This window comes from Cladophialophora psammophila, assembly GCF_000585535.1.
Source record: "Cladophialophora psammophila CBS 110553 chromosome Unknown aczJe-supercont1.13, whole genome shotgun sequence".
Lineage (NCBI taxonomy): Eukaryota > Fungi > Ascomycota > Eurotiomycetes > Chaetothyriales > Herpotrichiellaceae > Cladophialophora > Cladophialophora psammophila.
The window spans coordinates 787,079-812,935 of NW_006912934.1; the positions used below are offsets into that span (position 1 = coordinate 787,079).

Below are 25,857 nucleotides of genomic sequence, written 5' to 3' on the forward strand. Positions count from 1 at the left end.
TAGACGTGTCTTTTGTAGACGTGTCTTTTGTAGACGTGTCTTTTGTAGACGTGTCTTTTGTAGACGTATCTTTTGTGCTGCCTCTGGGTGTGTTTATTTCTAGATTATTGTCGGAGTTGAGAAGTTGACTTAGTTGTGCTGAGATCAACTCTCGGTTGTTGTCAATCATATCAATGGTTATTCCGTGTCCATTGAGTGCTCTGCGAAGTTCTTTCCATGTGGCTTCATCAGGTGCGGACAAGGAATTTGCAGTATAGTACGTCAATGTGGAAGAAGCGCGCTGCTGCCCATCCCTAACTTCACAAATATATTTTTGTAAAGCTCTCTCGAGCATGGAAGTAGATGATCCGTAAACACATAAGCTTGGAGTAACAACTTCCGCAAAACAGAAATGGAAGCATACCTTATATTTGCGTTGACAGCATTCAGATCTCCAACAATCTTTGCCAAATTTGCGTTGATTACTTTCACTTCATCTCTTCTCTGAGCAAATGTCTCCCATTTCTGAATTTCGGCCAGTATTTCTCTCAATTGGTCGATATCTGTTTTACATCGTTTGGATATGTCTTCAAGGTACTGGCGATCTTCATCTGGAATAAGTCCTTCCCTCTCGTACGAATTTGTAATTGTGGCCACAGATAGCAATTTCTGAATCGTCTCCGTAATCAGGGGTTGTAAAGGGCCGAGAGAAGGGTGAGCTTCATACAACAATCTGTTGAAAGATGCAGCTTCATTCACAACTGCGATAGGAATGTGCAACGGTTAGATTCAAATTTTGTCAAGCATGGCCTGGAATATACATTACCAATGTTGATGTTTCCCCCAGCGTGGATATCTCCCTGTATCGCTAATGCAGCATTATTAACATCGCCGAGATATACTCTTTCTGCAGTGGTCATATTGAAATAGACCTTCAGGCAGGGACCCCTAGAGTCGCCTTCCGTGATCACAGAACTCCTCGAGTTTGCAACCTCCTGGTTCTTTTAGGCCAATCCCTAACGCCTACTGCATGTTGCTTTCACGGAATCGATTGATTTCTTCTTCCTCTTGATGGCGTATTTCTGCAGCCGTAGATCATCTAGGTCTCTGATGCATTCGTTCTCTCAAGTAGTTGCCATAGTACGGGTTTGGAACGGATTATCCGTCATTAGGGTCCGTCCGTGGTAGAGTTAAGAAGGCGTTTGGAAATCGGAAGATTGTCTACAATTTGAGGGGCGCCGTGTTCTGGAGGAGTTCACTGCCTACAAGGGCTCTTAAGAAGGCTTGACCTCGTAGGGAGAGTGTTGCAAACGAAGTTCGGTCGAGTGAAGTGGTAGAATGTATTATGCGGTGGAGGACGGAATGGTTGCCTGTTGCCCACGGTAGGTGCCCAGAAGCTGAAGACGAGTGTCGCCCAACCGCCGTTGTTTCGTGTCGCGTTACATATTCCCTCGCTTGTGGCAAAGATCCGGTAGCAAGATATCTCGCCCTTAAATCGAGTCAATGTGAACAAATTTCAAGAGAACAATATGAAGGTCCCTGCGATTTGGGGAAGATCAAAAAGATACGAACTGGCAGAGAGTAGAGACCGAGTGTAAATCCAGCTGCAGGCAGTGCTGCCTCATCATAGCCGAGCCGAGATTAAGCCGGCCCTTGGCTCAGTTTTGCCTTTTAGGGTGCCAGAAGAGGTTGCATCCCTTCCACTTGAATTCGAACAATTTTACGCAGGCAGCCGAAACTACAACACAACAAGGGGATGGGGTTGTTTGAAGGGTGTGTTCCGGTTGAAAAGATCGAGCCCTGGGCGATCTTAGACATGGTCTTGAGAAAGATGATCAAGAGTGTTGTCTTGTTGTCGGCCTGGTCTTGATATCTGCCATTAGGTCCATCTGGTGGCTCCTACTTCGGGAGCGATGCAGTATGCATCTATTCCTATCGTTCCAAAAAATAAATGCTGCAGAAATCTGAGGTTGGTGCCTCAGTTTTCGGAGGGGTTTAATTTTGGCGGATTAGTAGATATACTGAAGTTACGACCAATGCCGGCCAAGGTCACGTAGAAGCCTGGAACGGGAAGAGGATTCGCTGTAGTGGCTGCACCGCTGTAAGTGCAGTAATTACAGTATCACATCAAGGAAGATAAGAGCAAAGGGGAAAGAGTGGCGGTGGGTGGGGGGTGGGAGTGATGGACATGGGCCAGAATACTGGGCTTCGAAACATCACTCTCCAAGAGAAGTCGGCAGTGACGCGCAGTAGTCGTAGAATTGAAATGCGAAGAGATCCAGTTAAGTACTCTCGTATTCCAGTCTGTCAGCAGTCAATCTCCTTCCAAAGCCCTTTCCAAGGCTGCAAATATGTCTGGAACCCAGGTTCATCTGGAAAGGTGACAATTCGCAACCAGGGATCTTGTGTACAAGCAGGCCGGCTCACCGCCCACCACCTCGCTCGCTTCTCTTCGCTCTGCATCGCTATCTATGATCAAGCCGAGCTTCGCGGTTCACTAAGAGTTATATCAGTCAGGGATGGATGAGTTCTGCTCCTGAAGTCGCTACATGTGGATACCGAACCACTATGCGTCGTCTGTCGTCCCCATAACACATCGGACAATTTACGGTCAATTGCACCTACTCAAAGATATACATGTCGAAGTCCTACATAAATTCCCGGGGCTCTTTCAAAGCGACGTATCTTTTCAGATGATGGATATGCTAGTCTTTGGCACACATACATCCAGAAGCCGTTTCTCGGCGTTCCAAAAATGTCCGACCCTTTCGTAGAGACTGTTATAATTTGGCTCAACACGCTGCAGAAGGAGCCCATGAAGCACCGAAGCCGAGCCTGCAATACAGAGGTAGGACATAGACGGGCTCCTTGTGATCTAATATTTCAGTGCTATCGGCACTTGACAGAGCGCCTTCTATCGGTCCACCGCTCTCATAGCTCAGCCAAGACAAGTATGGACGTCGCTTTTCGGCCCACCAAAGAACTTTACCGATTTTTGCCTCCAGCGACAAAGAGGCGACTGTAACTGGACCGAACGGTAATTTCTCTGTGACAAGCTCGGCTCTTATATGCAAGACTTTGGCCAACTCAGTATAGTTTTTGTGCAGGATATCAGGGGATAAAGGCGTAATTGCACCATCCATGGACATCCAGGACCCGGAAGGGGGCCTGACCTTTTTCCGGCTGTCAGACTTCCGAAGTTTATCGTGTAAACTGGGATACCACTGGTCATTAAGTGCTTTGTCCAGTGCCCAGCGATGTAATATCCAAGGTAGCCACGGAATTTATCGTGATATGCTTCTGCAATGCCAGCAATGGCGTTGTATTTGTCGTCTGGGATAGACAAGCTCCGGCCACTGTACCGTCTGACGTGCATCAACCAGGCCTCGTGGGGATTATCAGTCTTAGATTCCGGAATATCGCAAGTCCATGTGAATACATTCGTTCACTTCTAAAGGCACCTGGAGCGTGTACTGAGCCGTCGTGACGCCCTTCCCGTTCGCATTGAAAGAAATAACCTCCAGTTGATGGGAAGCTGAGAACGCGTGGGCACAAGAGGTGTTCCTGGAATGTCCAAGCTCTACGGTTAATAGGATCGCTGTCATATTCTTGAGGAGGGCGATCCAGTCGCAAGAAAATGCTGCCTCGGAAGCCATTCAGGTCAAAGAGCGGAACTTTTGCTGGTGGACCCTCGTGCTCATCTCCCGTTAAAGTGGTTTGGCTGCTAGTATTGTCAACCCGACGACAATCTAGAAAGCCTTGCGTAACGTTCTTTGCTTTCGATGCAGCTACCACAATTAATGCATTTTGATAGTAGTACAGCATGTGGGATAGCTTCTCGATCACATCATCCATCCAAAGGAATCGAATTCCTAGCAGTCGAACCACAAGGACGGCATCTTGGAAAGTCTGAGGTAAGTCCGAGATATCTATGCCACCGATATGCCTTTTCATTGAAGCTATCGTAGTCGTGAAGGAATGAGCGCTTCCCCAGCAATAAGAAAGCGCGGCATACTGATGGCGTTCGTTCCCAGATAAGATACTGAGCTTGACAGATGGGGAATCCTTGTGCGCCACATGGAGCAATCGGGTAGGCATATAGCTTAGTCTTTGCTCTGAGCACTCGCTGTGAGAGGTTTTGCATTCGTTGATCCATGATTTTACGGTATTGGGCTCGAAGTTCTGGATTGCGCTGCCACGGTCCGCCGCGGGGGGGGGGTGCGAAAATAAGGAGCAGCAAGGGTTCCTAGCAATGTGTTAATCCAGCAGTATTCTGAATGATTTGAAGATCCTGAAGTACCAGATTCAGCAGAAACAGCAGCATACGAGAAATGACCTATTGTAGATGAACCCCGTATAGCGAAGACTAACAGATCAACCTTCTCTGGGCGTACGCCTTGTGACACAATAAACTGAGACTTGATCTTGATGGACATATTCACAGTCGCTGGGGAAACTTTTAAAGTATGTGTACGCAGAGCACACAACTATGCGCAGCACCGGTCATCAAGTTTGAAACACTTGTGCTGAACGAGACCCCATTGCCGTGAAGACGCCGATTCTCCCAGCATTCGTTCCACGCTTTTTTGCCAAAGAGGTTTCCCATACAGGAGAAGCAAAGGAGTGCTTGTTGGCGGCCTGGAGGTGATGTCATCCCGTGCAAAGTAGGCCTCGAGAGGAAATGGATTTGGTCTGAGTTGATGGATATCCAGGGGCCTTGGCCGGACCTTGCTTGGTCTTTCCCGGCAGCATTGTAAAGGCCATGGCGTGACAAGAACCAGGACTCCACATCGACCACAAGGATGGCACGGGATGGTTGATTCGTTGGTTGAAAGCGAGGTAAGGGAAGTATCACACTAACCGTTTCATCAGAATTCAGCGCCCTGGATGTTGCAGTGTTGCCTTGGCTAATCCTATGTAAATATACTCAATTGGGGGCCCAATATGGTGCTTATTGATCTGGCAAAGATAGGCTTCTCACTACCCGGCTTGCCCCGCCTCTCAAGATTTTGCTCTTGCTCAAACAATCTTTAGGTTGATCCTCCCTACTCGATGTTGTATCCTACCCTCATTCCCTACCTTACATGAGTTCTTTCGGTTTAGCCTCTAGTTGCTAGCCTAGTCCTATCCTCACGAGAATAAATTCCACGCCTACCTTTAGATGCTCAGGCTTGGGGAGCTTACCTACCTAGCATATAATCCCTTGCACAAACCCTGATCTACGTTATAAGTCGCATGCTAGGCAGTCTAACCCTCAGTGACACCTTATCATGGCAGTCCAACCTAAATCCCGGCTTTAGCGGAGTCTGGACAAAACAAGTCAAGATTTCTTCCTCGTGAGCAGATGCATTCTCGAAGCTACAACCAGGGACAATGTTCACACACTACCACTTATAGTCTGTCGGAAGTTTGGTGCGACTCTTGCCATGGCCGATGCTACGCGCCAGAAGAAGATCCATGTTCCAACCTTTGAGAGTAACACGATTAAGTTCCTCCGAGCGCTAGTTTCATCTCGTAACAAGTGATTAGATATCAGCTTGGCCGAATGTTCCGGGATCAGCTTAGTCTACGAGAAGCCTGTCGTAAATCTCCGTCATTACTGGCACCTGTTGATTTCTCTCATTGAGACCTCTCCATCTGCATTGATCTGAGCGACGGGCAGGAGAGGTTGTGGCAAGTTCAGCAGATGGCTGCTATATACTCCCGAGCTCAAGCCATAACCTCCTAGCTTAGGCCACCTTCTGAAGATTCCAAGTTGGCACTGGAAGCCTTGACTGGGCTTGGCAAAACGATGTCTCGCTTGTTGAACTAAAAAGGTTGGGAGGTCACGTGATCCAGCCCAGCCACCCAGTACTGTCTATATAGTCTACCGTAGTCCCCGTATTGAATAATGGGGGACAACCTTTTGATCATCCAACATCGTTTACTTTGGGCTATTCAAGAAGCCAAGGAAGGAGGATTTCCGCCAAGCAAGATTAAGAACGACTCAAGCCATTGGAATGCCCTTGCGAATACGTGTGCCGGACTATACTGGTCTAGGATATGGATATTCCAGCAGATGGCATGTGCACGATATTTCGTGTGCGGTGACTGCGTGGCAAGAGAGATTGACCGGCCCATAGCGATTCCGTTCGCATGGCGTGTCACACACGGGGAACCACGCAGTAACCCGCTCGGGCCATAATGTTTGTCAATGGTCGACTCTATCAAGACGTTGAAATATCATGGACATTTCCCTGCTGACGCTCCCCACTATATTCGTCCGGGGATGCCGCACGAGATCTTTCTAAAAAAATTAAATTGAATATATTGAATGCAACTGAGATGCGACATAATAGATATGCTCCGGCAGGGGTTGCGACTGATAGGGATGAATTGGTCATCGTGCCAAATTATTCCAAGGATCTGGATGTGATATCTACAGAGACTGCTTTGCGTTTGTTTTGTTACGCACAGGCTGTCTCGCAGGTTTTCTTGTTTCAGCGAGTACTCAGGATAAAGCTTTACAGCTGCCTTCGGGGTTTCCAGACTGGTCTTCCTATATCAACGAAGATTTTAGTCGCGGGTATCGCGCCGACAAAGGCCGTCCCCAGCGATGGTCGACGCTGAAAGCTATTCCGCCGCTCTCTGGCTGCGTCACTTTGGATAGATATGTCTTTCTAAAGACAACATAGATCCATGATGCATATCCGGCATCTACGTTTGAATCTCTGAGCCTTGAGCCAGATAGTACTTCTGCCACATTCGCTGACTGGTTTCACCAGCTTGAAGCCGCCATGAACCCCACGGACAGAGAGGAAGGCGGCGACACGGAACCCAAGCGCGGATACAATACTCCTGAATCTGCCATTGCAGTGCTGCTCTGTGCCGTAGGCGGACAGCGGATTGTATGGTCGCTGACAGCCAATCCATGTCTCCGAGTCTACAAAGCCCTCAATCGGCAAAGTTGCTGAACTCCCTCTTGCAGAATGTGGAAAATGACTTTTCGCGGTCGGGGTCCTACAGCTGACGGACAACATCAAACAATCCAGCATAGCCTGGAAACTGACCGAGATCGTATCGGACAGGCCCTGGAGCCATGGGTCTCACTTGGAAGGACAAGCACAGCGTGAACGACCTGGGTATACTCATTCCTGGAGTGTCCGCACCATGCCTGCTAAGGGTTCTCGGTAGGAGGGAAGGGTCAACAACAATATCATCATCATCACCATGCGAATCACAAGTTCTGCCGAGCGACCACTACCAGCTGATTGGCGTTACATATATTCATGGAATCATGGATGGACAGTTCTTCAAAGACAACAAGAATGTACGCCGAGTCCAATAGTTTACTCCTCACTGGGAATCAGATTTGCTTGGAGGCCCGGAGGTATATGAGATCACAGGGTATCCAGATGGGAGATGGGAGATGGGAGATGGGAGATGGGAGATGGGGTTCTTGTCGTGCCCAACTCGCGACCATACGTATATGTTACATTATCCGAAAGGAAAGATGCTAGGCCGCCTCACCTGGAGACGGGATTTCCTAGCAACGGCTTTATATGGCTGGTGGGCTGATACATATATCCATGACAGCGGCCTTGATCAACACCCATTATGTACCGAGCAGGCGGCTTAGGCCACGGAAGACATCTAAACTACAAACAAGTATTACTGGGCATCCTGCTGGGACGGGCCGGACCCACCAAGCCCGGGCTGGGGGGAAGTTGCGATGCCAGATTTACACAACTCGCGAGCTACATCGGTTCCTGCTATTACTACTGTAGGTATGAACCGAGTACCGAGTACGAGGCACGTACTACCTACGTATCCAATACTAGAGCCCCGGGCGCCTATGTACCCATTGCGCCCTTTTGAATCCGAGAGCGCAGAGCCCTCTTGACGGCCAACGAGGCGGTCACGCACACCTCCCAGCCAGGCGGTCTTCCGGTGTGCAGCCAGACCATGTAAGTAGACAGTGGGGGAGGCGGCCTGGGGCCTATGGGGCCTATGGGGCCTATGGGCCATGAGGCTTGCGGGCGCCCACGCCCACGCCTACTCCCACGCCCACGCCTACTCCCACGCCCACGCCTACTCCCACTCCCACTCCCAATCCCACGCGCACGCCCGCATCTGGGTGGGAGAGGGGTCTCCAGTCCATGCTGTGGGGAGGTATGCTGCCTAGTCCCGTGCAAGAAGATGTACCAAGAGCCACTGTAGATCTGATACTCAATGAAATGCAACGTTTCCTTCCAATGGTCCACTTTGTTTGCTACATACCTAGGTACCTAACGCCTCGTACATGAAAACAGCAAATTGACTTTGACTGGAGATACATTCTGAGTAAATACCGTCCTCCCTCCATCCATCCGTTCATCCGTACTTTTCCTTGGTCGAAAATCCCGTCTGGCCCAACCAGCCTGAAATCAGTTGGGGGTGAGCTGTGGTTCATTCCCGTTGACGCTGACATTGACGTTGCCGTTGCTGATGCTCCCCATCCTCTTCTTCTTGCTCTTCTTGCCCTTCTTCTTTTTGTCTCCCGTTGTGGAGATGTCATGGCCGTTCACCGCCTCAACATGCATGGCTCCGTTGACGCTCTCCTCCAGGCCATTAGTCACGGCCCCGTTCACCGCCAACGGGCCCTCGTCGCCTTGGACTGATCCGTGAGAGGCGCTGCATGCATCTGACTCGAACAGAACTTCATCGAGACGGATATTCTTGACTCCATTGGTTTCTGGGTGTGGTGTTGCTATGCCATCACCATCCTCAATCACCTCCGCGGGGACCCCATGGTCGGTGACTCCGTTCGTCTCGACAGCGGTCTCGACGACCCCGGTCTCTTCGGGCACACCTTCAGGCGCATCTTCAAAGACGGAGGCGGCGGGTCCACTCCCTTCTTCAACTGCTTGCTCCATCGGCTTTGGCACATCTAGCAGCTGAATGTCGTTGGGAATCATCTCCCCCATGACGTGGTCTTCCGCTGCTGGCCAGCCCTCAGTCACTTCTTCGACTTCTGATTCTTGCTCCTCTGGGTCGTCTTCCCAGACAGGGTAGCAATCCTCCTGAGCATAGGGGCAGCCATCACATAGACTCAGCCGACGCTTGATTTCGTCATGGTTATGGAAACGACAAGAACCAGTCAGATAGTCCTTGGGCGTCCATTCCTTGTCACCAGATTTGTGGTGGTCCCACCCAAGGTCTGGATTGCGTTTCCAGGTCCTCTCCCATTCTTCACCGTCGATACACGAGCGCGGCAGCTGGCCCAACGCCGCCCTGATCACCTCTCGGAGTGGACTCTTGGCGGGCGCTGCTTGGTAGATGGCGTCCACTATAGCCGCTTCCAGTTTCCACTCATTGTTCGCGAGATTGTGGCGGATCATGTCAGTCACTTGGTTGCTCAAAGCGGAGACCTGGTAGTTCCAGGCGAAGATTCCGAGTTGGACAACGTCTCTGAAACTCAACCGTTCATCAACCTGTGGATTCGGAGTGAAGTTCCAGATGAAGAACTCTTCCATCGTCTGGGGGGTAGTCTCGGGGAGCGCAATTTCCTTTGATGAAATATACTCTTCAAGCTTGGCGATTTGTTCCCTGAGGGTTCGCGATCGACGTTGCAGAAACTCTTGAGGGATGACAAATCTCTCACTCTGGCCGACATCTTGACCGACTAACAACTCGACCCGGGGACTCTGACACCATCTAAGGGCTTGTTAGCAATGATGCTGGCTGGAGTCAGGAGGACTGTATCAACTGACCGGACATATAGTCCACGGTGACGAGGATCCATGGCTCATGAAAGGCCTTTCTCAGCCCCAGATCAAGAAGACGAGCATGGATTTCCAGATGGAATGCGAACAGAGACACGGAATGTATATACTGTACAGTTGAAATACCTCATAGTCTATAACCCTTGTAGAGCCTCATGGATTCGAATGGGGAGAGAAAATCACGACCAATGACCAGTCCAAGAAAGCGATGCGTGGTAGTTTGTGAGTGGTGGGAAGAAGTGAGGCTGGAGCAACATGCGTCGAACGTTCTCGCTCTGGTCGACTTACCAGCCAACAGGAGTCCAATCGTCATCCTGTTTGGAGCAGCTCCGAGCGAGTTACACGTGCAGGCAGGCTCGAGAATGTCTTCTCACCGATGGCATTGAGATATGCATGCGCTCATATGGCGGGTGGATATAGACATGGGCCGACAAGCCGTCTGCCCGGTCAGAGCAGCCATAGAGCAATACATTCCCTCTACCATCCGTCGACAGATGCACTGCCAAACCGGTGTTGAGCTGTGCAGATTGCAGGTGCATTTGCCTCCCAAGCAGGCAGTGAGCAAGGGGAATCCTGGACTTTGGGAGGATAGTAATTCCAACCCGTATGTAGACATGATATAAATGTCTTGGGCATCAGCTGGATTTCACAACGGATGTGATGAGAGGTCCTCCCCAACCACGGAGAGGCGAAGCCGGTGTCGGCAGCTCCATTCTCACTACAACTCCATCAGTCGTTTTTTGGCATGTGTGGAGACAGGGGCTGGAAAGAGCATTTCGTCCACGCCCAAGAGGCAAGAAACGACTTTTCGCCACACTTATTGCCACAGACCAATACCGTGTGTTTGGGAACCGCTAACTGGGCTCTGGACCAGATACAGATACTAATTGGGTGCTCTGTCGAGTCGGGCATCTACAAGTTGTGCTTGGGCACTAGCTAGCTGATGCAAGTGCTGTGTACAGTATAGCGTGGCACGCACAATGCGTTGGCCGGCTTTCCGGTCGATGTCAACTGACCACCACTGAGAATGGTTCTAGAAGAGCCGGATCGCGGCAAGCCCAGGATTGAATAAAGCTAGAGGCTGGCATTGGGCAGTCAACAAACACCGCCTGCTCCAACGGGGCATTAGGGCAAGGTGGCACATGGAAGGAATCGTTCCGCAAGGCGACCTTTCGATGCCCGAAACATTAATCAGCGAATTGAAGAAGGTACTAAGCCGCGTGGGCGTGGGGATTTGTACAGTCGAATTCGACAGAAACAACCCCAAGGGAAACCTCAGCCTCCAGGATCCCATGGAGGCCGCCCGTACAGGACTTTCGATGCGAGAAATGAGGCTCAAATTGACAAATCCTAGCGGCCTCCCCGTGTGGATACTCGCTAATATAGCACAAGTCAATGCAGCCCGAGACAGATCTGAATCATCGAGTAACCAACTATTGACAGAATGCCCAACGTCTAACTTAGCGTACAATTCTTCAGCTCCGCTGTACAGATTCGTAACGAAAATAATCGAAAAAGCCTCGAAAGGGGCTGCGTAAGCCTGCAGAGTCTCTGGTCAAAGAGGAATAACCGGAGGGTTGTTCTTGGGCATCAGGCGGTCAGAGGCGCCAACCCCAGCGTCCTCATCCCGTTCTCCAGTACAACGTGGAAGCATTTGTAGAAGGCCAATTTGGCAAGGCTCCGAGATGAACCTTCAGCTTCAGCCTCGTCTTCCCAGACATTTGGCAAGAGATCGACGAGGTTGAAAAGAAAGGTCAGAATGTGGGAGGACTCCAATTTCTCGAAAGAAGTCTTCACGATTCCGGGGAACTGGACGAGAAGTCTGAGAATGTCGGCGTAGGCATTGTCTTCGCCTTCGAACATGCTGTAGTCTGTGCTCTCCAGCTCTGCACGGTCGATCTCCACGCCGCTAAGTTTTGAGCTGAGCCCCGTGTACCACTTCTGCAGATTCAAACCAGTATAATCCCCTGGGTTTGCCAGTTTGTTGAGGTCAAAGTTGAACGTACCGCCGCGCCTGGTTGACAGATCATCAGCCATAAGATTGATGGCACCTAGAGCGTTCAAAACTCTCTCCGGATCCTCCTCAGAAAAGAGTTGGAGAGTATCTCCGTCCGCGTCCAGAGCCAGCTTGGTCGCATCTCGACATTGGTCCAGGATGTCACTGAGCAAGAGCCCGCTGGCTCCTTCCTTTGGCAACAAACCATGTACATCGCCAAAGCCGATGTGTTCGAGTCGCTGCGCCAGATCGGACCGACCCATCAAGTCGAGTGCCTTAAAGACTTGTTGGAAATGAGTGGTCTGGCGCGCCGAGACCACGTAGATCATCTTGTCAAAGGAATATTTCTTGCTCCGCTCCACCACGGTGGCAATATCCCTCAGCAAGTAGGTTGTCGTGCCATTACGAAATCTCGCAATGGCCGCTCCATGCTTTTCGTCGGTCTTGCTGATATCAATTACCCAAGCACCGTCGCTCTCCCTGTAGACCCCGTTCTCTTTCAATGCATTCTCAACCTCTTCGATGGCCTCGTGAGAGACATCCGACTCGCCTGAGTAATCGTCGAATCTGACGCCAAGGCGGGCGTAGAGCTCGGTATACCGCTCAATACAGACTTCGCGAAACCTTTTCCACAAGGTCAGCGCATCTGGATCGCCGTCCTCGAGTTTCTTGAAGAAATCGTCTCTCTCTGCTTCGATCTCGTGGCTCACTTCTGCGTCGTCTTCCCCTTCATGAACCTTCTTAGCAGCTTCCTGCTCCTTTTTGAACAGTTCCTCGATCTGAGCGTAGACGTCAAGCAGATGTCGCAAGGGATCAGCATCGAATAGCTCGTCAGACCCAAACCGGGACCAGCCGGCAGCCAAAAGTCCGATATGCTTCCCCCAGTCACCGAGAAACGTCATTCTGGTCACGTTCCACCCCAGCCTCTCGTAGACAGAGGCGATGAACGCGCCAATGATCGTACTCCTCAAGTGCAAGCCGGTAAATGCTTTTCCGAGGTTTGGCGATGAGAACTCGACAATGACCTTCTGCCCCTTCGTATCCACACCATTCTCGACCAGAGCTTCGGTTAACAGATTATTACCATATGAAGCGCCACGGTCAATGACATAGGACATTAGCAAACGGGCGAGGTTGCTATTCGAGAAGTAAAACAGGAGATTAATTCCATCGTTGACAGGATGTCCAAAGAGGGGTGATTTCGGGAACTGTGTCGGAGTCAGCGCCAGTTAAAAGAGACCACCAGGACTACCGGCCCTTTGCTGCAAGTCGGCGGCGAGGTCCTCTGAATCGACGCCCTTGAGTCGGAGACGAGGCGCCACAACGACCAAATGGGTCATGTCATTCGCCCATACGATCGATTTGTAGGCGACCTGCTGTTCACAATCGGTGAGTTGTACGATGAGTTCCGCTAGATGCGAGAAGTAGATGGCCAGTGGGTTGGTATAAAGGTCTGTTGATGTGGAGACAAAGCTCGTATTTTCGATGCCCATGGCTTGAAGAAAACCACACAGACCTTCGACTGAAGTTGTAGCCATCTTGGCCCAGTATGTCGGGGTGGAAGAGTCGTAGAAATGGGTGACCCGGCGAAAGAGACATGGATACTTGAAGTATCTGGCGAGGAGAGATAATAGTGGCCTCCCAATCAACTCGGCGAATCATCGTGTGACACCCGTCAGGTTGATGAGAGGGGTGAGGCGCCAACGACCGTGCAGGAGGCCACACGGGCACATGCTTTCCAGGCAGGAAAACAAAATCAGGAGACTTAGTGATTGGCGGTATCATTGTGACTATTCTAGCCTCACCCTGCTTTCCCGAAATCGCTGTCGATCGTATCTCAGATCTTGATTCGAGTCTACTGCTCCAAATGGGTGCCAAATGTTGATGCCGCCCAAAGTGAATTACGTTGGTACATTTGGCAAGTTTCCACCCTCGCGGGACCCTGTTTGGGGCGGCAGATCTGCCCCTGATATGCTGGTCGATGAATGAAGAACTTTTTGGTCAGGGTTCCCGACTGCAAAGCCCGCAGATGTGGCAGGACCGCCGGTTTCTACGTCCCCCTTGCCATGCTTTCCTCTTCGGGCCATTCGCCATATGCGAGGCAATGCACAACAGTGTCGCCAAGTTAACTCCATCATCTGAGGCCAACGACAAAACCATGTGGTGTGGACGAGAAAACCCATGCAGCTCAGTATGGCTATCAAGGCTAGAAACCATCCAAATGTTGGAGGGATGAAAGGAATGACCGTCGGTTGCATGGAGAATACACTTGACGTCAGCGCTACCGGTGTAACGTAAAGCATCATCATCCATGAAATTCCCTTGTTGTCCTCTGCTATTCGATTCGCTTCGAGACTGAGATTTGTTTGTCGGTTGCTCATTTGTATCTGTTGGTTGCCCACTTCCACAACTTCCAGGCTGAGTTTGAATTTAAGCTCTTTGGTATATTGACTGCAGCGATCCAGAAGATGGTCCAGGGTCTGGTTGAGTTGACACAACTCATCGAAAGTGTCCTGGATCGAAGGAAGCAGTTTGCTCTCCCGAGGGAAGCGCGGACCACCGACAAGGTTGCCAGCTCCCCTCGCGCAAAATGGTTCGTAACTCTTGACCGTCTTTGCCAGGGTCTCCTTCACGTCCTTGCAGAGACGCATGAACTGTAGTACCCAGTCGAGGGAACAGCGGAGACTTCCATTGTGACTCTCATCCTTGGAGGGCTCGCGAGATGCTGGAGACCATAGTCGATACTCATGCTTGCCTTGATGATGCTTGAGACTAAGTTTGAATTTCTTGACCACCACCTTCCATTCTCGTGTTGCCTGTGCAAACCGGGTTTTGAATACCGTCAAGAAATATTCTTCGGGATCCCAGATTGGCTTATCCGCATCTGCAGATCCGTATGTGAGCGGGTCTGCACGCATGCCTTTCGGAGAAAGGCTGTCTTCATGGTATTCCAACACGTCCTCTTTGGATTCGTCTTCAGCATCGAGATAGTAGGTGTCGATAAAGAGCCATGCCACCCACCTCGACCAGTCCGAACCTGCAATCACGCAGGAGATTTGGGCGTCATAGAGGTAGATTGGAGAGGCACCGCCCTGCCAATCAAGGAAAGAAACATCTTGCGAGCGTCTCAAGGGCATTCCATCTCGGTCCCGGCGACAGTCCGTTTGTCGAGTCTTGGAGGGCCTCAGGGCGAAGAAAGGAAGGTGAAACGCGAATTTGAGCATGGGAAATCCTTCTGTGATGGCGGCTAACTTCAAGCAGGGTTCAAAGTCTAGGTAATAGTACAGCGCCTCCCGAAGAGCTGAAGCTTGGTGAGAAGAAGCAGTTTGCACCAGGGCATAGATGCTCAAGCAGTCCAAGTCTGTGATGAAGACAAGGCGCCGATCTGCATCCGTCAAAACCGGTCGCTTTCTAGCCTTGGCCGGAAGAGCAGCGTGAGGATCCGCCGAAGGGAAGCGAGGCTTTTTCAGTTCTCTGAAAAGAGCATATACCGTCAGCAGTTTACAGTGTGCCCGTGACGGATCGAGCGGGCCCTGCAAGTTCCGGTCATCCAGCCATGCTATGAGTCGCAATGATCCGTCTTGTTTGTATTTGGCTTTCCGAAGAGAATCGATGCTCATGCCAAAACAAAATTCTTCAACTCTGTCTGCTCGTGGCAGGAAGCCAAGCGATTCTTCGGGCTCGCGCATAAAGATGCGGATCACATCGTTGATTTCAAGTTCTCCGGACTCCGCTCGGCCTTCTACGTGCGATTTGTTTTCGACTCTGAGATAGATGTTTCGGCGTTTTCGGAAGATTTCAGGCCAGCTCCTAAGGGCTGTAGCCGAAAGCGTATAACATCGGGCTTGATCTTGATCTCGGTCACCGGATGCTCGTTGGCGTTTGGCCTTGGTCTTCCCCATGAGGGCGACTAATCTTCCGGCGTATACTCAAGGAGAATAGACGGGATGTGAAAGAGGTGCCGCGTATACCAAAGACGCAGGCGGCAACAGTGGAATGTCAACACCATGGTGAAGGTTGGAGTGTCTGAGCGGTAACATGGTGGGAGGCATGGGTAGGGACTTTTGTAGAAAGTATACCAATGTCGATACCCCCACCACCATTCGATCAGGCGCGTGTGCCACCAGCGTGCCGCTTCATCTGCTGCAGGACTTGGGAGGCACAGATCTGCAGTTTCAGAACAATAGGTCATGGAGAGAAGAGCCCCCAACGTAGTGCTGGTATCAAATCAAGGCATATCAGGGGCATTGGAACCAACACAGCAAGCTGCGAACAACAAGGCGGCATCTGGGAAGGCATCAAGTTCTTCCTTGGCGAACAGAGATCAAATCGCCTGAACAACTTGGGCTCCAAACGTCAGCGATTGGATTTGTGTAACATGCCACGCTGTTGAGCCACCCACGCTGAGCACGGGGGTGTTTGCACGATCCAAACGATCCAGATTGACTGATGAGTGACTGATGAGTGGCGGAGGAGGTTGAAAGAAGGCGCAGTCAGTGCAGTGCAGCGGGGACCACCGCAAGGTCCGCAACGGCGGCGCGGTACCAGTAGTGACAAGTGACGCACATGACACTAGGCAGAGCAGGGAAGCCAGTGGCGGTTCCCAGCATCAGCGAACAATTCAATCGTCTTGCCTTGTTGATAACTTGACAAATCCGACGAGGTCAGCTCAGGGATCATAACCCGTGACTCAGTGTTTGTCCGCAGCACGGTACCTAGGATATCCTCCATCAGCCTCGACGCTGCGACAGATGGGTCGACAGGCCCGAGTCTTCGGCGCAGTAGACGCATCCAGGCCATGCCTCCCTGCCTAGCCTTGCTAGGCACGGAGTAGAGAAGCTGGACCACACAGAACGAATGCGTGTGACCACAATAGAGTGCAGGGCTGCGATAGTTGGGGGCGTTGGTAGCACTCGTCACTCGCCCAAACGCCCGGCTTCACCGACTTTTCCCATAGTGACGCCCGAACCCGTCCCGTAATCTGGCTGCCTTGTTGGCCTTTTGGTCGAAGTCAACTTAGTGCTTCTTTGCCCAGTTAGACCTCCTTCCTCGGAGGAGAATGTGCAGAGACACCTTACGCCTTCAGCCTTACGTCTGTAATGCTATCGTTCCCTCCTCCGCCTTCATACAACTCTTGTTCAAATGCGCAACTGCCTCGTAGCTGCCGCTGCGAGTAAAACAGGGCTGCTAGATCGCTCCGGATGGGCGATATAAAAGAAATAGAGTCAGCAAGGGAGATCCTATTACGGCATCCACGGCTTCAGGATCACTCCGCGGCTATTATCATGTCACACAGGAACCGCTGATGGCAAGTCAGATGCATAGGGGTGACACGTCAGAATGATCAGCAACGCAAAGAGTAAGTAACCTCTGTCAAGAAACTCCCAACCCCGTCCACGAAACAACTATTGCTCCCAGAGAGCTCCAGCCTTCAGCCATAAGTCATTGAGAAGCAGTCCACGCGAACTCCCCAACCCAGATCTAAAAGGGATTGGTGGCAACCCAAAAACTCTTGCACACAGAAACCATATAGATGAGATAGAGCTTCGACAATAGCGCCGACGACCTTCGACCCGAGATTCAACCAGAGGAGCAATCACCCTGCGACAGGTGGCATTCTATCCTTCTCCTGTTTGTGGATTCCTTGAATAACCTAAAAACTCCGCAGTCTCTCCCATGTTTTGTGCCTGCTCTGTTTTATCCCGAGAATACTTGCAGGAAACTGCGAGGAGGGAGGGCGTCACCGATCAGCAAGCTGGTAGCAGGAGAAGAAACAGAGCGGTGCAGAAATTCAAGTCGTGGGTTCGATGCCGTTTCGATGCCGTTTCGTTGCCGTCTATTGACTGGGCCCTTGTGGGTTATCTCTGGACAACTTTCTCGCATTTGCAGTTGCTACAACGTGTATGATGACAATGAGGACAGTGCTGCTTCTGGATGCTGATCGGCGTCTGCCCACACCGGCAACAAGTGTACACAAACACAACACCGGTCTTTTTCTTGGTCTTTGACGGAGGCTACTTGCAACATGTCAACACGGCTCCCTTAACTGACCATGGTGATTGACCCCCGTTGCATCTGGAGTGCCATCCCCTTGTACTGACCATTTTGTTTGTTTGTATAGGAAAACATACACGCAAGGTGAGTGTCTGCAGAGATATCCCAGGTCACGGTCTGGCGCATAACAGCGTTGAAGCGGGCAACGAGGGTTTTCGATCTAATCACCGCCGACCGATGCTCACAATGATAGGATCACAGCCCAAGAACGAGGCCCAACAGAGAACAAATAAAAATCAGACAAGACGATTGCAATCAAGAGACCACCCTATAACGCGCTGACACCTGATAACCTGATAAAGACAAATCCTCAATTATTTGAGAGAGCAAGAACGTGGACTCCCATGAGCGGAAAATTTGTTGGCACGGCGGAAGAGACGCGCAGGGATCCGTGCCACCACCCCGTTTTGGCATCTTGAGCGAGCTCTTAGAAACGACCACTTTAGCCCCTTGCGCCTGTTTCAACTGCAGCCTCGCACGATATTAATGTCTGCTTCCGAAAAGATAACGGCCGCGTTTTAGAAATCGAGCAGCCTTCTTCACTTGGCGACCAAACAAGCTCCTCCACAGCTAGAGAACAGGAAGGAGCTACATCCTTTGGGGATGATCTATGGAAAATCACGAACAAACACTTCGTCGGGGCAAATAGGTAGGTCAAGTCGAACGCTCCAACATTAATCTGAGGCGCGAATCGTTGGGGCAGATCAAGGCGTGAGTGACATCCTTGATGTTCTGCTTTCGGACGACGTGACACTTCCGCAGACGCGAAACCACACAAACCATCCGGCATGCAGCCAGCCATGGAGTATCTCTGGAATGCAGCCGTCTCAGGTTTCCCGAGGTTGGGAACTCAACCCTCCATCTCTACGATCGGGAGCGCATCTGTGATCCCAGGCTCCTCCATACGCAAAAGGTAGTGGAATGCAGATCCCCGACTTGAAATGCATGCCCGACAAGGAACGACCTTCCCGCGAAGATTCAGTCCGTCACAGAGATGACCTCAAATCTCCACATTCGTGGTCGAGAAGCTGTTGAGAAACATGCGCAGAGTATTTTGAATTCGGCCGCGAAATTGAAAAAGTCGATGGCTCGCTATCTTTCCACCTCGACTACGAATATATGTGACTTCTCCTCAATACATGCTGAAGCCTTTAGAACGTTTTATAACTCATAGTGGTGAAAATATAGCTGTTACTAATGAGTTACCAAGGTATCCTCTCAGAAAATCTACTCGGAGCGAGAACCTGTGTCCAATAACTGTAACACCTCTGTATAACAAACAACTTGGAAGTTAGTGGCAGGAATCAGGACGGTTACAGATCCAGCCTCATACAACAAGATATATATGTAATACATCAATCAGAACTGAAACATGTCCTCCCTTTCTCGTCGCCTGAGAATATCCTTGCTACCGCTAGACATGACCACGAGGATCTTCTTCAGGCGCTTCTCCTGCGGACCGACGGATATGGAAGTTCCAGCCCGCTAGACATTGCCGATGACGAGAACCCGTCCTGTGTTGCCCACCGGCTGCACCTTCCATGGCATGATGAAGAGTCGATCATGCTGTCGCCGCGTGTCATGACACAAGGGGGACCACCGCTTTCCAAATCACCTGCTGTCCTCTTCGTCCTCCATTGCAACAGGCGTGGCACGTGCACGCTTGACAGCTCGTAGTTTGCCCGGCGCAATTGTGAAACATGCGTGATGATGATTCGCCAGCGCGAGGACACGGTGATGTAAAAAACAAATCCTATAAACCACAAAATGACGAGCAACCCGATGAACCAAGCGAACGTTGGTTGGACATAGGGAAGGACGATCGGGTTCATCGAGAAGATGCTCATCGTTAGTCCCACAGGTGAAACATAAATCTGTGGGAGTGAGACGTAAGTCAGATAGATGACCCTCGTGCATTTCTCATCAGAGGTAAACCGACCATCATGACCCACGAGTAATTATTAGTCTCTCTTGCCTGCTGACTTTGCCTTATGCCCACTTCGACTGCGTCAAGATTGAGATGAATTGCAAGCTGGTGAGTTGTTAGCAACGAACTCTGCTGCGGTCCGGTCGGATTCTCGGACTGCGAAGGAGATTCATCGTACCCTTTTGAAGAAGTATTTGCCCCGGGCAACAAGACATTCAAGCTGCTGCTTCAGCGACTTCAAGTTGCCAAAGATTGCCTCGATTTCAGGCAGGAATCTGGAGTCGTTGGGCGATTGTGGCAGTCCATGGAAGAAAGCAGCACAATTGCGCAGCCAGGTTTCGACTGCATCGACTGCCTCCGCCAACCTCTCGACCAATTTCATTGACAGATCGTTCAGCTGCATCACCCAATCATAACAACGTCGAAGCTTTTCGCCGTGGCCCGCCTCCTCCTTGGGGGAATGACAAACTGTCGATTGCGACAAGAAAAAGTCGTTGGACTAGCGAAGATGTCAACCAAGAAGGACGCAACAGTAGAAAGCCGATGCAGCCCGGTGTGCCATTAGACTGCTGTTGACCGACTGATGATTGGCCTTTTGAGCAGACCCAATGCCGGTATACTTGCAATCATTGTCAATAGCTACCGACCGTGGCTTTCAGATTGTGATAAGATAGAAGGCACCGTACCTGCTCGAAATTATAGAAACTTTCCCTAAGATTCGTGACTACCTGGCACCACTCGCGTGTTACCTGTCCGAGTCGATGTTGGACTATGGTGAGAAAGTATTTTCGCGGATCCCAGACCGGATCAACATCTGCGTCGACATTGCCGTAGGTCAACGGATCCGCATTCATGCCGTGGTCACTCCGCTTATCCTTGTCGTATTCGAGGACGGTCTCTCTTGCCTCATCCTTACCATCAAAATAGGTGTCGGTGAAGAAATAGGCAACCCAATGCTGGTCATCAGACCCGGATATCACACACGTCAAATGAGCTTCACACAAGACTTGGGGACTATATCCGGATTGCCGATTGAGAAATGAGACATCCACCGTGTTTCTCAACGGCCCACCGTGTGCGTATCTGCGGTGGTCTTCACAGAGAAAAGGTCTCCAAGCGTAGAATGGCATATGTAATTCCAGCTCGAAGCTTGAAGGCAGTCTTGACTATAAAATCGCCAGTTCAGTCTCTAAAGATTGAAATTCTCACAGTTCTTAGGACTTACTGGAAAAGTCACGCTCATGAGAGCTCGGCCAATAATATGGCGGTAGAGAGCGTGACGAAGAGGCCTGGCTTGATGGTATGACACAGTTTTCATGAGAATCGTGGCGGTCTCGGAATCCAAGTCAGTGACGAATATCAGACGCCTTGCGGCATCCGGCTCCTCTGGTGCCCACCGGAGACCTATCCTCCAGCCCGGTGCAAAGGGGCACACACCTAGCGCTCGGGAAACCCCCTGCTTTAGATGCCCTGAGAGTGATGCTCTCCTAGAGTCCCTCACGCAACAATTCAGATCGGTCGTTTCTCCGGGCTCCATGTCCTCTGCTATGTCAGGCCCACTGCGCGTCGAGGCATCTGCTCGCGCAACCGCTAGAGGAGCTTGGAGAGAGAGGCATGGAAGGAAAGAGCAGCGAGGTCGAAATCGCTAGCAGCCATTAGATAAAGTTCGCCCATGCTGAAAAAGTGGAATTAAGCAACTCACGGGTTTCGACAACTTCTCAAAGAGTCCAGCTGCCGTGAGTGGATTGCAATACACTCTTGGACCACCCCAATAGCAGCGTTCGTCCAGCCAGGCAATATAATAAGGAGAACTTCCGTCTTCTGCGTCATCAGGTCGGATGGTTCTGGAAGTGGTACCATCCAAAAAGTCTCGGATCTTGTCGACCTCAAAAAGGAAACCATCGGTTTCATCTGGGTCACGCATAAAAACCTCGATCCAATCTTCATCGTCTCCGAGCCCTCGCTGGCGTTCGAGATGCGTTATGTTCTCGTTCTCGTAATCGAGGTCATCCCGAGTGCCCTCGAACTCCGAGGGCCAGGAACTAGATCCAAGAGTCAGGCCGCTGCTCAGACTTGCAGAAGCGTAGAGTTGCTGCTGTTCCTTCCCCAAGTTTCACTACGCACCTCATTGTGTCAGCTGAATCTCAACGTTTTGGCGGGTGTGATACGAGTCACTAATTGTTTGAGGATGAAGCCAAACCGGTCGGTGTCTCAGGTGCTCCCAATCCACAAAACTGCGGGATGTGAGTACTTCCACATTGTGGAAGTTGACGCAAAGGCAGCCCTCCCATGGCAGCCATTTGTTCAAGCTCGTCATTGCTGATTCAATGCTAAGGCGCAGTCTTTATACCCTGGAAGAAAGCGTGCCATAGTTGATAGGAGAATGGGAATTTGCGGGCGTCTCATACTGTGATTGCCTTGCAGATAGTAGGGCAGCCGCGATCACACTGGAGTTCGTGCCCAACTGGGGTCACAAGACAGAACAACGAACTCCCGGTTGAGCAACATCAAACCCTCCCACCAATTCAGTCTCTCCACGATTATAGAGCCTCCTGGAGCATGGATGAAAATAGAAAATCCTACAAGCATAGTTTTCATTCGGGCGCATGTGGACGAGGTTCAGCCAGCAATATTTCGGTATTAATCAAAGCGGTCTGTGGAAGACGGTGAGAGCACTGAGGCTGGGCGGCGATCGATAAGACGTGGCTGCAACTCAACCGCAGGCTAAGGGAGCCTCTGTACTTTTGCCCATGGGCATTTCCAAGCTCTTTCTTTGGTTCATGATGTCTTCGCAACCGGAGCAAATACCCACCGGGGGGGAGGGGGTGAGGATACATTTTGAGGCGTGGGATACAGCGAAATTCGGTAGGTACAGGAGCCCCAATGTACAGGACATTCTGAGCGCTGGCAGGGACCGGATTGGCAGGAGACTGTCAAAGGGCAAAAGCAATTAGATGGACTCTATTCCTTGAGGTGAAGAGCGATGAAGCTCAGATGGAAACACCCAAAATAAATACCCCAGACAAGACTAGTCGTAAGCCATGGCAGTGGAAGTCCCACATGGTGTTCCGTTAATCTGCACCACAGGCGCAGGCGGCGTGAAATCTGCTACGAGGTGCAGCCTACTGCTGCGCCTGCGCTTCGCTTACCGCCATGCATCACACATCACGTTCATTTGCGTCAAAGCCATCGTTGCGGCCTCAAAGTACTGAATTCCATCGGTTCACTCGCTGTAGAAGTGGCTTGGGTATAGTCTTGGAGGGAAAAAAAATCGAATATGGGTCTCACGGACACAGTAGGATTTCTTAACCTTCACAGCATCATGCGCAAGAATCTCTTGCAATCGCCCTCAGCCCTCCTTCGCAGTCTTAGTAGCGGTCTTTCCACATTTCCTTCGCTTGCCCTCTCTTCGGTCAGCTTTGGCGCAAGTATCCTCTACAACACCGTCGTTCGGCAAGTCAGGCTGCCGCCGGTTCCCCCGATCTGCCAATGCATTCCTCTGCTGCTCCTTCTTCTCTTTCCGCCGCCGGCGCCGCTCACGTCTTTCTTCTTTCGTTTCTACTGGATTCGGCGTTGCCTCTTCCCCGTTACCCATTTCGACCGGCATGTCGAGTTCAGTGGCTTCAGGCCCAACTTGTGATTTTCGCTTCTTCATGCTCCTTTTCTCCAACCTTGCCTGAAGATACTCGCCCACTTGCTCGAACTCCGCCACAGGATTTTGTTTTTGGCTGCGCTGACGACGCTTCTCGTCTTTGTCACGCAGCGCAAAATATGCTCCAACCTCTTCAAATTCTGCCGCGGCTTCTCGCTTCTTAGATATGGTGGATCCTGTGGTATCGTCTTCTCCCTCATCAATTGCATCGCTCTTCCTCTTTTTCGAAGATCGGTTTGTATCGTCGACCCTGCCAATTGTCCCTTCCATCTCTTGTCCCTTGACGAAGAAGCTGTAAAGTCCCCCGTGTTTTCCAGCCACATAGTCATGTGCAACTGGCGTAGCTGTGCCACTACTTCTCTCACTCTCGCTCTTGCCGATATTCCCCAGCGCACTTTCAAACCCTTTCAGCCACCACTGATTTCCGGCCTGTGGTTCATGCGCCTTCTTCCCAATGCCAAACCGCCCTTTTCTTTGTGAGATTAAGAGAGGCTTGACAAGGCCGACGCCGTTATTGCCGACTTTGGCAGGGTCGTAAGCGAGTCCTCGGTGTCCTTTTTGTTTATATGGTCTTGAGTCGAGAGAGTGGCCGGGTCCTGCCCAGCCAAGGGAGAGTAGATGGGCATGGGCGTCCATAGAAAGAGGAGGTACACCGGCCGGAGTTAGCAGAGTGGTATCATAGTCAGCCAAGGTTCACAAGATGTCCGCGGCTGAGCAATGCAGTTTTGTTGTCTGTCGATCAAAGCAGGAAATTTGGGCTGCGGAAAAACGAAGTCCCTTGATAGTGGGCCGCAGTCTCGGGCCTTCCCGCGGCAACGGGTGTTGCTGACTAACATGTCACGTGGAGTAGTCTTGGCATGAATTTCTCTTTGTCAATCTTCAACCATGATTGTCTTCTGGGTCCCTTGCCCCTTTCAGTGCGCTAACAGCTCCTTCTTTGGGGTCACCATGATCTTGACGTGGTCATCTTTGTTGTTGATTAGCTCCTCAAATCCTTTTGTTACGACGTCGTCCAATGCTATTCTTGCCGTAACCAGTTTCTCGAATCCCTTGAATTTTCCTACTTCTCGTCAGCTACCTCTCGAGATATTTCGAGCTTTACTCTTTACCTGCCACGAATTCATCCACAGTCTGCTTGAAATCGGCTTCAGTATAACTCATTGATGCTCTGAAGATGATCTCCTTCAACATGAAATGCCCCATGGGCACAATGCACTACAACGATTCGTCAGCTATTTGAAACCCAAAGGGGGATAGGACGCCTTACTTCTCTCTCCCATCCAGCGACATTAACGTAGGTTCCACCTCGTCGAAGAGCATCCATACCATCTTTCAGACCTGGCATGATTCCTGCGCAATCAAACACAATGTCCACCCCCTTACCGTCTGTTAGTTCTCGGCATTTCTCTGCCACGTTGACCTCCCTCGGATTCAACACCACATCCACAAATTCCGCTGCCTGTTCTTGCCGCTTAATCGTTGGCTCGCTCACGATGAGCTTGCCGACTCCAGAGGCTTTTAACACAAATATTAATGCTAACCCAACAGGTCCACCGCCAAGGACAAGTATCGTCTTGTCCACATAGTCGTCAAATCCTGACTTCTTTGTTGCATGTCTTGCTACCGTCAATGGCTCGATCAATGCGGCTTCGGACAAGGACACCGAATCAGGCAGGACATAGCACATGTCCTCTTTGACTGCAACGTATTCTGAATAACCTCCCCCGTCGTTTGACTGCAGGCCCAGAAATCCCCAGCTATTGCAGATGTTCGTGTCGCCGACATTGCAGGAATGACAATTGGAACAAAAGACTCGTGGATCGACCATGACAGGTTGTCCGATTTGTAACTTGCTATTTAAGCCAACCTTACTCACTCGACCACAAAATTCGTGGCCCATCGTTACAGGCAAGACTGCCCCGGTCAGTGGATGGGGTGTCTCCTTCCTAGGAATGACCGCCGGTCCTGGCGATTGTTCAGTCATGGTCTCAAAATTATCCCGTTGGGCATTGCGACTTACCGACTAGATACTCGTGCAAATCAGAACCACATATCCCGCACCATTCGACTTCGATCAGGACTTGGTCGTCTGCGATTTGTGGGACATCAACGTCCTCAACCCGCAAATCACGCTGCGCGTGGTATCTTGCAGCTTTCATTTTGTTACGACGGTTTTCTTTGACTTTTCAAGGCTAGTAACTGATCGAAGCAAGTCCGAAGGCGGGTTCTTATTGAGGCAATGAGACCTTACACTTCTCAGGCGTCGATATGCGCAGCACAGCAACAACGGAAGCAGAGACTGATCCCTGACGAAGATTCGACTGATTCAGAAATACCGAGGCAGGGTCGAACCTCTTCCCCACACTTCCCTTCACGAATTAGCATGATGAAATTCTGTTTGGTACCAAGATTCTACAACCGTTTGCTCCCTATGGGCATCCTTGACTTTTGGAGCTAAACAACAGCTTCAGGCTGATTGAGATCCGATATGATGCTTGGTAGAGTA

General features: G+C 50.8%; 7 protein-coding genes across 7 annotated transcripts; all 7 read right to left on the reverse strand.

Annotated features, from left to right (window-relative positions):
* Window positions 1-3,492: 3,492 nt before the first annotated feature.
* A1O5_08408 (uncharacterized protein) lies at window positions 3,493-4,143 on the reverse strand. Its single transcript, XM_007748990.1, has one exon. The coding sequence runs from the start codon at window positions 4,133-4,135 to the stop codon at window positions 3,827-3,829; it is 309 nt and encodes a 102-aa protein (XP_007747180.1). The 5' UTR covers window positions 4,136-4,143; the 3' UTR covers window positions 3,493-3,826.
* Window positions 4,144-8,384: 4,241 nt separating this feature from the next.
* A1O5_08409 (uncharacterized protein) lies at window positions 8,385-9,742 on the reverse strand (the record flags this gene model as incomplete). Its single annotated transcript, XM_007748991.1, has 2 exons — window positions 8,385-9,654; window positions 9,711-9,742. The coding sequence occupies 2 exons, from the start codon at window positions 9,740-9,742 to the stop codon at window positions 8,385-8,387; spliced, it is 1,302 nt and encodes a 433-aa protein (XP_007747181.1).
* Window positions 9,743-11,312: 1,570 nt separating this feature from the next.
* Window positions 11,313-13,256, reverse strand: A1O5_08410 (arginyl-tRNA synthetase; the record flags this gene model as incomplete). The annotated part of the gene is made up of 2 exons (XM_007748992.1): window positions 11,313-12,926; window positions 13,074-13,256. 2 exons carry the CDS (start codon window positions 13,254-13,256, stop codon window positions 11,313-11,315), a joined length of 1,797 nt encoding a protein of 598 aa, XP_007747182.1.
* A 662-nt stretch (window positions 13,257-13,918) lies between these two features.
* A1O5_08411 (uncharacterized protein) lies at window positions 13,919-15,620 on the reverse strand (the record flags this gene model as incomplete). Its single annotated transcript, XM_007748993.1, has 2 exons — window positions 13,919-13,924; window positions 13,965-15,620. 2 exons carry the CDS (start codon window positions 15,618-15,620, stop codon window positions 13,919-13,921), a joined length of 1,662 nt encoding a protein of 553 aa, XP_007747183.1.
* A 4,711-nt stretch (window positions 15,621-20,331) lies between these two features.
* On the reverse strand, window positions 20,332-20,829 carry A1O5_08412 (uncharacterized protein; the record flags this gene model as incomplete). The annotated part of the gene is made up of 1 exon (XM_007748994.1): window positions 20,332-20,829. The coding sequence occupies one exon, from the start codon at window positions 20,827-20,829 to the stop codon at window positions 20,332-20,334; it is 498 nt and encodes a 165-aa protein (XP_007747184.1).
* A 2,219-nt stretch (window positions 20,830-23,048) lies between these two features.
* On the reverse strand, window positions 23,049-23,987 carry A1O5_08413 (uncharacterized protein; the record flags this gene model as incomplete). Its single annotated transcript, XM_007748995.1, has 1 exon — window positions 23,049-23,987. The coding sequence occupies one exon, from the start codon at window positions 23,985-23,987 to the stop codon at window positions 23,049-23,051; it is 939 nt and encodes a 312-aa protein (XP_007747185.1).
* Window positions 23,988-24,265: 278 nt separating this feature from the next.
* A1O5_08414 (uncharacterized protein) lies at window positions 24,266-25,510 on the reverse strand (the record flags this gene model as incomplete). The annotated part of the gene is made up of 4 exons (XM_007748996.1): window positions 24,266-24,411; window positions 24,461-24,566; window positions 24,619-25,316; window positions 25,372-25,510. The coding sequence occupies 4 exons, from the start codon at window positions 25,508-25,510 to the stop codon at window positions 24,266-24,268; spliced, it is 1,089 nt and encodes a 362-aa protein (XP_007747186.1).
* Window positions 25,511-25,857: the final 347 nt, after the last annotated feature.